Genomic DNA, 12,500 nt, shown 5'->3' on the forward strand with positions numbered 1-12,500 from the left:
TCAGCCCCGTCTCTCCCTCTGCTCTCCAGAGTACAAGAGGTCACGCCATGAGATCAAGAAGAAATCATCTGACACCATGAAATTACAGAAGAAAGCACGCAAAGGTACATTCCTCTCTCTCTCTCTCTCTCTCTCTCTCTCTCTCTCTCTCTCTCTCTCTCTCTCTCTCTCTCTCTCTCTCTCTCTCTCTCTCTCTCTCTCTCTCTCTCTGTATCTCTCTCTCTGTTTTCTACCTACCTCCTTCCTCCTAGTTTCACGCAGTTCTCTGTCTGGCCAACCAGTGACAGCATTTCTAGGAAGACCAAGTTTAATGATCAAAGCATTTGGCCTCATGACCATTCTGAGAGCTATCATCTCCATATCCATGCTGTTCATGCTATTTATCAATGTGTACAGTCAGTGTGAGACACACAGTACCTACTGTAGGCATCAGTGAAACAGATCAATATGTGCATGGTTGTTGGAGAGGATCCTGGTTTCACATCATCACAGGTACTGCACTAAAAAAGAAGCACAGTTGAGATCACATGTACGTGATTTGGTCCCTGAGGCAGACATTCACACGCAGCAAAAACATGATAAAAACATGCAAAAGATTTCGCATACACTCACAAACTATATAAAGCTCAGTCAAAGTATGTGATGTAGAATCATACCGCCATCTGGTGGCAACAACCGGTACAGCAAGTCTTCCCCCATTCGTCCTCAGACACTTCACTCAGTGATGTAGCGACCAATAATTAGTGGTGCTTCCTTTTTGAAGCTGTTTCCACCCAGTTGCTGGGCAGATTTAACAATTTTGGGTCTTGTGGATAGGGTTCTGAACACATTTATCGTTGCAGCTGTTTTAGAATGCCTTTTATTATCATGTATGCTGCCAAATGTTGCAGACTGGGTACAGTAGGTAACTAAAGGAACTATGCCTTCAATTACACTTTGATATACGGTACATGTCCCAAGAAATCCTTAACATTAATCCTTTGTGCTCTGAATGTACTGGTTTGCTCACTGTATTATTATATATTTATATTTAAACAGGAGATATTCTGTTCCCATTTGACTGCAACCCTAATAGTTAGAGACTTAATGACTCGCAGTATCACAGTGTGTCTCACTGACACATACTGTATGTATACAGATGTCTGTCACAGGGATGTTTATTGATGGTTTTGGTTGCAATGTTATTTTGCGCTAACAGTCTGCACTGTGGCTGTCTTGTGATGGCTTTCTTATACTAACCTGAACAGTTTTGCTATTCCTGCTCTCTCTCTCTCTCTCTCTCTCTCTCTCTCTCTCTCTCTCTCTCTCTCTCTCTCTCTCTCTCTGTATCTGTCCCTACATCCCTTTCCCTATAACGTTTTTCCTTTTTTTCCCCTTTTGGTATCCCTGTTCCTCAATTCATCTGTCTCCTTCTCGCTCTACTTTATCTCTGTCTCACCTCCTCTCTCTCTCTGTCTCTTTTTCTCTTTCTTGCTTTCTCTCTCTCTCTCTCTCTCTCTCTCCCTGCCTCTGCGTCTGTTATCTCTGTCACCTGCTATAGAGATCCAGGGTAAGTATCAGCTTATTGCGCCTTGTCCCACCCCACACTCGGCCACCTTTCTCTCTTTATTTCTTACTTTTGACATCATTGCTGTTTGAATGTTTGGCCATTGGAGTCTTCTTCTTTCTGTAGAATTCCCTACCTATAGCTGCACCATTGTATTCTGTATTTTCTCGAACATCATTGATCTTTGGATTGGTGATCGCAGAAACGACAACAAACAAAATACACAAAGCTAAAATTGCTGAATCAGTGCATGTGTCATTTACTAAAAGGTAGATAAAATACAGATACATTTACAAATACGGTGTGTCTTTTGGCACACTGTACTTGCGTGCACAGCACAACTGTTTTCACTCCGTCTCTCGGTATGACATCAGACTATAGCGTCAACTTCCACATTTTGTTTATCTCTCCGAGTTTGCGAACATGCAGCCTCGACAATGCATGATGATGTAAACATCTCAGACTAATTTACTCGTGTTCCATGACTCCTGCATGACTCCTAGAGCCGCTCTGGATGCAGGCATTGCAGGCTCTTACCACTCGCACGCCAACCCCGCACTCCCTCCTCCTCCTCCTACTTCCTTTCTCTCTCACTTTCTCTTGTTGTTTTCCCCCTAGTATCTTTTGTTGCGGACATCTTCGGTGTCTGTTGTTGCATGCTGTAACACTGCAAATAGCTTTACAATGCTTTAATTGTATTTTCAGGATTCTCTAACTATCAGTGTAGTTTGAACTCAGACTCTGTACACACTCTGTATGTGCATCTTCGTCTGTCTCACATAGTTACCAGTTTCATATTAGTTACGGTGTGATCAAGTGTTTGGACGGCAGAACTTTTTGTTTTATGTTTTGGCATTTGAATGTGAAACAACATAGCCAAACCAAAGCAAAACTACCATGTTTATGTGGCAGTGTTTTCATTTGAGAACATCGTTGCATGTAAAGCTACCAGGCCAAAATGTCAAAGGAACGTGTCATTGTCCAAACACTTTTCCAGAGGGCGTGGTCTTTTGTTCATTCTCTTTCTCATGGTGTAAAGCAATGGTTTAAATGAAATGATGGGTCATGGGTAAACGGGGGGGACTCATAGCACCATGTTGATTTCTGCTCTTTATTTCTGTCTTCCCCTCTTATTTTTGTGACTCTGACCCAATTTGGATTTCCATATGCACACGCACGCGCACGCGCACGCACACGCACACGCACACGCACACGCACACACACACACACACACACACACACACATACACACACACACACACACACAGGGCGAGTGGACCTGCAGCCCCAGGTGGACAGCGCCATGCAGGACGTGACTGACATGTGTCTGCTGATGGAGGAGACGGAGAAGCAGGCGGTTCGACGGGCCCTAGTGGAGGAGAGGGGTCGATTCTGCACCTTCATTGGCTTCCTCCAGCCCGTGGTGGTGAGACGGGTGGTGGTGGTGGATGGGGGGAGGAATGGAAGGAGGCAGGCAGGGTTAGGAAAGGGGCAGGGAGGTTGGAAGAGGCAGTAAAAACTGGGCAAGGGATGAAGTTTAATGGAAGTGGGCTATATATATATATATATATATATATATATATATATATATGTATATGTATATGTATATGTATATATATGTATATATGTGTATATATAATAGGGGTGGGACGATATGGGTACCTCACGATACGATATATATCACGATATTAGGCCCACGATAACAATATATATCACGATATTCGACGATGTTCGATATATTGCGATATCACGATATTCGATATATATTGCAAGAAATTTCACCAACGATATATCACGATATCTGAAAATATCGATATATTGCGATATCACGATATATTGCATGAAAATTCACCAACGATATATCACGATAGTCCTTGTATTCAATTAATAAACACATAAAATAGCACCAAACAGTTCAAAATCATCATTACACAAATACAGAGTAGGAAACACAACGTATCACAAACTCATAAAAAAAAAAAATTGATATTTTTCGGCAGGATATCGATTATTTATCGCGGGAGAAAGTATCGCGATATATCGATATATCGATATATCGTCCCACCCCTAATATATATATATATATATATATATATATATATATATATATGTATAGTTTTTTGATTATTATATATTTTTATTATTTATTGTAAAAAAAAAAAAATCGTGCTTATGTCAGCATGTACCAACCAGTTCAAACCAGTAGTATTGTGACATCCACCCATCAATCAGTATTCCACACAGAGCCCAGATCCATTATGCTACAGACACACAGAGGGCCGTGCTGTCAGGGCCGCAGGAAGGGTAGTGCGAGCGGTGCGGCCGCACCGGGCCCCGCACTTGGGGGAGCCAAGTGAACAGAATCACATTTATTAAGAGTTATAAAAAGAAATAACCGCAAATAACCACCAAAAACTCGGAAATATCCGCCCAAAACACGCGACTTCGCACCGGGCCCCGCATTTCTCCCAGACGGCTCTGCGTGCTGTATGCTTTATGCAGTTAATGGCAGTGATCTGCTGTATCCAACATGGCAGCTGTGCTGCTAAACTGTACACTAAAATATTTTTCTGAAAACATTGAGACGAGAAAAGCAGTTTCTTGATTTATATTTTTATCAGCACTATACCTACAGTAGTTTGTTGTGTAGTTTCAACATTCAAGTCAGGTCTCTGCTCAACTTTATATCCCGCCTATACCCTGTTTCACTCTAAAATACGATGGAGATTAGATAATTGCGAAATACCATTTAGGCTTGACTTTAAAGGATAAAAAATTACCGAACTTCTTTCTGCGGATTGATATGGTGCTTGGTCTATTGACTAGACTACTACCTCTAGACCAGATATCAGACGCGCTAGGGCTAGCTATTGAGAAATAACAGCCGCTGAATGCAGTGACTAACCAATCACAATCGAGCATTCAACCAAGCTGTGTAATAACATAAAATAGAATAGCTTGTAGTGATAATCATTATAATTTTAAAGACCTTATTAGAATAAAAAAGATTGTAATGATGACAGTGACAATATAATAAGATTGATTGATAATACCTCATTGTTCACCACGTGAATAAAGCAAAAACTAAATGTAAAGAAAAAGCAGGTCTTATGTGGATTAAAAGGGGTAGATAGAATAAGAGGAAGGTGTTGTGAACCTCTCTTTCATGTTTTTTGTCAGGACGGAGAGATTGCGATGTTGGGAGAAATCACCCACCTCCAGGCCATTATAGATGACCTCACTGTGCTGACCACTGATCCTCACAAACTGCCTCCTGCCAGTGAACAGGTAACGCACACACACGCACACGCACACACACACACACACACACACACACACACACACACACACACACACACACACACACACACACACACACACACACACACACACACCATGTTATCTTGCAATCTATAGTACGTGTGTCTTTCTCTCTCAGGTGATTAAGGATCTGAAGGGTTCAGATTACACCTGGTCCTACCAGACTCCTCCCTCCTCACCAAGCAGCTCTGGCTCTCGCAAGAGCAGCATGTGCAGGTACACACACACGCACACGCACACACACACACACACACACACACACACACACACACACACACACACACACACACACACACACACACACACACACACACTCAAAGGTTTCAATTAGGTATACTGTATCAGACAATGGTTTGGTTTCTTTCTTTTGTCTGAAAGAGGTGCCTCTTGTGATGTCTGTCACTCTGCCTGTCTTGTCAGTCCTACTGTCTGTTGGTCTGTCTGTCCATTTGAACTGTTGTCTGTTGGTCTGTCTGTCCATTTGAACTGTTGTCCACTTGTCCTGGGTTTGCAGACCGTTTACTGTCAGTGGTTTAACTGGTTAACTTGTCAGTGCACGCTTAATGTACAACCTCCAGAGCCTTGAGTTTAACTTTGTTCCTTTGTAGAGATGTTGTGGAAACTTAATCATCCTTTATTCTTTAAAATAATAGTTTAATCTTTTATTTATGTTGGTTTCAACCGTTTGTAAAGTTTACAACATAACTTCACAAGCATAATTACCCGTCAACTCTTCACTGTTCATGTGCACACACATGATTATTAACATAGATCATTCTAAATTAATTATTGAACCCAGAACATACGCTAGGTGTAAAACATGTTTTGTCTCAAGGCTGTAGTTGGTGATATGTGTGCTTGCGCGTGCGCAGGTGTGTGTGTCAGAGCACGTGAGCGGAGCGGAGCGGGTGGAAATGCCGCACGGCGCTCCAGGGGTCTGGTTTCACACTCGCTATTCGCTCACGTTGACTCCCCCCGTGCTCCGCTCCCCGTCGCTCACGTTGATTTGCGCACCTCTCGCTCCATGCTCCGCTCAAACCGGGTCGCTCAACAGTAAAAAAAAAGAAAAGAAAAAGAAAGTAGAAATTCTAAGGAAATCTCGGTGCGCTGTGCACTGCTGTATGTCTGTGTGTCTCTGAGTCCGTGCGACCGGGCATGCTCAAACATTCGGTGCGCGGCCCCCGCCGGGGCGGCTTGGAGCGGCAGGCGGTCCTCGCTCTGAGTAGCGCTCCAACCTTTTTATGAACCAGCTCCGTGCTCACATCAAAATCGCGTCGCTCCACTCCTCGCTCCGCTCCGCTCACATGCTCTGGTGTGTGTGTGTGTGTGTGTGTGTGTGTGTGTGTGTGTGTGTGTGTGTGTGTGTGTGTGTGTGTGTGTGTGTGTGTGTGTGTGTGTGTGTGTGTGTGTGTGTGTGAGAGAGAGATTGTGTGAGTGTGCATGTGCATATCTGCCTCTGTGTTAGAGTATATACTGTAGTACCTGCATGTACTATAGCATTGACTGTACCCCTCTGTACTGTAGGCAAAGCATGTTGGTTCACAGCCCTTTGCCTGCATCGTGTGTATGGTTTTATGCCCTTTGACCCTCACATTCTCTCCACCTGTCTCCCCCACTTCTTTCCCTCCTCTCTCAACCCACCTTTTACTCCACACCCCAACTCCAAACATTGACGGCCATTTTGCTCCCCACACCCTCTGTGCTCATCTTTCATTCACCTCTGCCCTGTATTGTATTTGTGTATGTCCTCCCTCTTTCTCTCTGTGGATTTTCTTTACATGTTGTTTGTGTGCATTCATTCGGATCGCCCTCTTTCTGTTTTATTTCTTTTGAATTTTGTGCTGGGATTATTGTTCTTTTCGTCTATGTTCCGTTCGCTGCTTTGACCTCTTAATTAATGTTACTGATGTCTGACTTCAATGCTTCATTGCACGACGGCCTTATTCTACTAAAAACAATCATCAACACGGACACATTCGGTGAAATGCTCGCCCGCCATACGCGGCCTCCAAACCCATCATCATGAACCAAACCCCCCCACCCCCACCCACCACTCACAAATGTTTGATTCATCTTGTAAACCATCCTTCATCCGATCATGAACTTTGGCATGGGCCCTATATGCTGCTCCTCCCGATAACATCCGGTACACTTGTCCACCCACCGTCAACATTAATGAACCTTCGGTCACTTCGACACCCCCGCCGTCTCATGGCGTCTGTCTCCCTTAAACCGTGTCCTTTATTGCATACGGGCCGCCATCTCCCACATCCCTGACCTCCCGCTCTTGTGTTCCAACTGCACACGTCCGTCCCTCCCTGCCCAACCTCCCCTCCTTCATTCCTCCTCTTTTCCTCCATCCATCAATCCATCCATCCCTACTCCTCTTTCCGCTCGTGTCGCCATTATCGTGCCTCCCGCCCCCCCCCCCTCCCCCCTTCCCCCCCCCCTTGCAGCAGTGTAAACAGCGCCCACAGCAGTGCGTCCCGTTCCTCTGGGGGAGGAGGTGGTGGTGGTGGTGGCGGCGGGGCCTCCCTGCCCCACTCCCCCACCACCTCCTCATCGTCCCTCCACCTCCTCCTATCGCTACCGCAGCAGCCTGCCCCCGCACCAGCCCCCCGCCTCCGGGGGGCGTGGCGGCCCACCGCCTCAGCAGTGTCTCCTCCCACGACTCGGGCTTCATCTCCCAGGACGCCAACGTCTACTCCAAGCCCCCCTCGCCCATGCCCTCCGACATCACCAGCCAGGTACGCCGCCAGTGTGTGCATGCAAAATGCACGTGCTCGCACAGATACATGTGCAAATACAGTATGTACACAGGCATGGTTAGTAGGCATGTACCGATTCACTCAACTCATGATTCGAATCACGATACTAGGTTCACGATACAAAATTTGTTTCCAGACAAATGACCGAAAACACTCTTACACAAATCCAGTATTATATATATATTTTTTTATAATACTGTGTTTTCTCTTATCCTCTTCTCAATACAGTAGCGAATGACTGATTTTTTTTAAAAATAAATTCTCTCACAAAGATCCTGTAATTTCTTTTTTTCTGCTGTTTGCATTGCGATCATTTTTTTATTAAATCAATTTAAATTGCCACCAGTTTGAATCGATTTTAATCGATTTACGATAAATTGTTACATGCCTAATGGTTAGTAATGCAATTCTTGTTCATGTTTTATGTAGTCACACAATGAAACGCAACGAAAAGAAGAGAAAAGAAAGATACTGCTGACTGTCATATTATGTAATGGTAGCAGTAAAATAACAATAAATGCATAAATGCACGCGCTTCTAACTTCATACACCACAGCACAGCGCACAGTTGCACGCTGTGTGATATACAGTATTATGTTGTATTATACAATGCCAATCTATCTATCTTGTCTGTGTCTCTTCTCATCTTTTGCACCATCTCCCTCTCTCTCTCTCTCTCCCTCTTTCTTTTCCCTTTTCTTTCCTGTAGAAGTCCACCAGTTCAGCATCTTCAGAGGCCTCCGAGACATGTCAGTCAGTCAGCGAATGCAGTTCCCCCACCACTGTAAGGGCTCTAACTCCTACAGTATACTGTTATGGCATTGCTTACTGTTTTCTTTTAACCAGCTAAGAAACTACATGGTGTCATTTTAAAACCCTGAGACCCACACGTTGGAAAAAGCAGTGCTCTGATATGGCTTCGAGACCATTACAAACAATTCATTTGAATGACTCTAAATGTTAGCAGGTTGGTTGGGTAGGCTGTTGAAAAGTTGCCTCAATGACTCCCAGTAGATCCCAAATCCACTGATATGCCCAGATCAGGAACACGTACTGTAACGCTTAAATCTAGCTACGCTAGATAATTAAATACTGCCATGTAATGCAACTAGCACTAGGCTTTGTGCATGATTGTTGTCCCGGGGTTTTCAGGAGGTGGCATACCTGTTTCCTGTTCCGGTAATTTTTCTTTTAAAGATATCTTTTGGTCATTTCTGCCTTTATTGATTGTCCACGGTGAAGAGAGACAGGAAACGAGGAGAGAAAGTCTGGGAGTGACATGCAGCAAAGGTCTGCTGGGCTCGGAAATTTAACTCTGGACTCGCTGTCAGGCATCAGAGCCTACGTGGTACGCACCTTAACCACTCAGCTATCCGGTTAGTTTTCCCATAGCTTAGTTTGATTGGCTCTGCGGCAGATTTGAACTGGAATCACATATGAAGGTGTCATATGTGTTTCCAGTTCAAATCTGCAGCCAAGCCAATCAAACAAAGCTATAGAGGCTATGCGCGTGACATCATCGTACCCGGAAGTTATTCGGGAACGCCCTACTGAGTGGCAAAAAAAACGTCTTTCTGGCCTTGACAGCCCATTCATCCAAACAGAAAAGTCCTATCTGATTGTATTAAACAACGTTAAACTCACCAACATAGCAGCTGTACGGAAACTTGAATTATCCTCTTTCTATTTGCAAAGTTTTTGTTTCATAAAAATCCACCATAGAGACATGTTATGAGCTACTTTCTGTCAATAAATTCTGTGCAGGAGATTATTTTTCTAAGTGTCAGAGTTTGGAAGCGCTCGTTTTCAAAAACGCAACATCCTGCTGCCTCCTGCATTGCAGTGCAATTTAGAATCAGGTGGTACGCAGGATTGTTGAGTGATTTCCAACGAGCACTTCCAAACTCCATTGCTCCATGCTGTTCAATGTCTTGCCACTCAGTCTAGATGAGGGGGGTGTGTCCCGGTGGAAAAGTTACGCATGTGCATACTCTCTATAGCATGGGAAAGTGAAGCGCAACAGGAAACAAGTTTGCCACTTTCTGGAAACCTGGTTGCATTTGTCTCTAGTTACCTGTAGACAGTCGATAGGAAATTGACTGCAAACTGCTTTGTCATTTTCCATCATCTTTTTAACATCAACATAGATTGAATGTTGTTATAGTACTGACATATTATTATTGTTTCTGGAGCTAGTTTGCCTTTCCAGTTAGTGGAAAGTAATTTTCATGCATGGCTGGTAGCGACTACTTATAGAACATACTGTAGCAAAACTTAAGGCCTCTTCTGGGAAATGTATATGTAGATCTGCCTCTTCATTCTCTCTGCTTTAATCTTTCTTTTGTTTCTCAATTTGGGGGAGTGAGAGAGAGAGAGAGAGAGAGAGAGAGAGAGAGAGAGAGAGAGAGAGAGCGTGTGCATGTGTGTACTGTATGTGTGTGTGTGTGTGTGTGTGTGTGTGTGTGTGTGTGTGTGTGTGTGTGTGTGTGTGTGTGTGTGTGTGTGTGTGTGTGTAGGAACAGTATGCACTTTGTTGGTATGTGTGTGAAGACCCCAGCCACCACCTCTCTAAGCATAGAATCTCTCTCCGTCTTTTCTCTGTCTCTGATGACCTGACTCTGTCTCTCGTTCCGCAGTTTGGCCCGTCCTTTGCTACCTTCCGCCCTGCTCACTCTCACTCTGGCTCCACCAGACCTCTCTCTGTCATTCTTCCTGTACCTGCGTCCCCACCCTATAGCTCCCCTGGATTCAGCTCTTCCTTTCCCACATTCAAAGGTTCCTATGTGGAAGGTTTGTTCTCCATTCGCTTTCATTTTTCTTTGCACGACTTCTCTCGTTTCGTTTGAAACTTATTATTTTATTTTATTTTATTTAACGCTTATTAACGACATTGTTTTTGTTTTGTTTGTTTTTTTTCCTTTTCTTTTCATTTTTATCATCTGCTTATCACTCACACCATTGCTTTGCTTCCCTAACGTGTGCCCAGTCACTGTGAATGCATTTTGTCGACCTTCCCGTCTCACTCACTGCTTTGCAATCTCCTGACTGGAGATTAGTTTAAAACAGAACAGGCCACAGAGAGCTGACCAATGGAAAACCAGTGTCCCCCACACACTCAAGCACTGTCTCCCACACACTCAAGCACTCCCACACACTCAGGCACTCAATAAAGAACCCATCCAAAATGCCCCCCCCCCCCTACTCTACACTCAGATGAAGGGCTTCAAACTGCTGGATAGTGGACAAGTCTCTCGCACTGTCTCTTCCTACTACTTTCCTGGTTATTAACCCTGCGCACTCCTTCAGGATTGGTCCAAGGCAGGTCAATATGAGCAGCCGGTGGCTGCCGCCGTTGTTCAGAGGAGGAAGGAACCTCTGGATAGGCTGAGGGAGAACGAAGCATCGCCAGGCTCCCAGGGTTATGCTGGAGCACCTCACCCTGATGATGGACAGAGACCCAGGATGACCCCGGCAACCATAGCTGCCAAGGTGATCAGGATGTTGATGATGAGTGAAAAATTAAGCTTCATCTATCTATAAATTCCACAAATCTCTGAATGCGTGTATGAATGTGTGTGTCTCTATGTCCGTCCTTCGCATATCTCAAGAACCACTCAACCTGTCGCCTACACATTGTAGCGTGTATTGCTGACACACCAAAGAAGTGCAGTGCAAATTCACACCGGTCGCCACCCGCAAATGACACGATGGATGTAAGATTATACAAATGAGGCAAATGACGCGATGCAAATGACGCATGGTGAATGACAGGCGTAACCCGCGAATGAAGCGAAATGTAACTGTGGTCCATCGGATGAGCGGTTCTTCAGAACTAGCTCCATACCGGCACACAGCTACGGGCCTGTACTAGACTAGTACATATTTTGACTTACGGTACAGTGATCCTCACTCAATAGCAAAGAAGTGTGTGTGGTTGTCCCAATTTTGCTGTCCTTAGCTGTAGTTGTGTTAGTGAGCCAAGATGAAGGAAACCAATGTCGTGTATTATGAGGCCCTAAACTGCAGGTTAGCAGGCTTGTTGGTGGTAATAATGACGTGGAGGAGAATAGAAGAGAAGACGGACGTCAGGGTTCCCATGTTTCCATGTTCATTTATTCAGATTCATCCAAGTACAGCATCGTCATAGAATCCAGGGCAGAGAGCCCTCTCCAGCAGCCCCCTCTGGGCACAACCACATCTCAAACAAACATCTCACACTGTTCTTATAGTAGGCAATTTACTAAAGAAGCCATTCTAAATAGCCATATAAGGTATGTTCTATAGATAAGAGCAACAACGCAATGGCCATTTGGCTCAGCTGTTAGAGTGACAGGTGTTGCTACGTTAGAACTAGCCCATTCACACATTCACCAGGCATTCACTCATGATTACTCTTCTGACTTTAGATTAGTATAGTATCATTTCTTAATATGTTTTAACTTGCACACTGTTCAGATACCACACAACTTCCCCCCACGGAAGAATCTAACTTCTTCCGCAACCAGGTATATTGAATAAACAGTTTGCAAGAGAAAACATCAAAAAATAACCTTCTTTCCACTTACACCCCCCATGGCCAATGACTGGAAGTTTAACAAAAGGACATTCAGGAGAATTAACATCAAACATCACATCAGACAGAACAACTTAGATACAGGAATAGGAATTACACAATAGCCATACAGTGGTTTACATCAAATTTCAAAATAAAAATAGAAAATACATCAATACGGTGCTGAACTTTCTCATTTCGCATCGATCATCTCGAAAATAAAAACACCAGTCAAAATGCATTCTCATTCCCTAATCAGTGCGCAGGTCTCTCTGTTTTCTTTAAACCTGGATACATGTTACCTATATCTATA

The 12,500-nt window shown here is 44.1% G+C and overlaps 1 protein-coding gene across 1 annotated transcript in view; it reads left to right on the plus strand.

Moving 5' to 3' along the window:
- Nucleotides 1-12,500, plus strand: part of mtss1lb (MTSS I-BAR domain containing 2b) — an 86,336-nt gene that overhangs the window by 69,014 nt on the left and 4,822 nt on the right. The window contains 8 exon segments of the mRNA XM_080426310.1: nucleotides 30-104; nucleotides 2,815-2,972; nucleotides 4,727-4,834; nucleotides 4,986-5,083; nucleotides 7,324-7,481; nucleotides 7,484-7,614; nucleotides 8,345-8,419; nucleotides 10,942-11,124. Of these exon segments, the coding sequence (XP_080282436.1) occupies nucleotides 30-104; nucleotides 2,815-2,972; nucleotides 4,727-4,834; nucleotides 4,986-5,083; nucleotides 7,324-7,481; nucleotides 7,484-7,614; nucleotides 8,345-8,419; nucleotides 10,942-11,124 (986 nt within the window).

Source organism: Gymnoscopelus braueri, assembly GCF_963280865.1.
Source record: "Gymnoscopelus braueri genome assembly, chromosome: 1".
NCBI lineage: Eukaryota > Metazoa > Chordata > Actinopteri > Myctophiformes > Myctophidae > Gymnoscopelus > Gymnoscopelus braueri.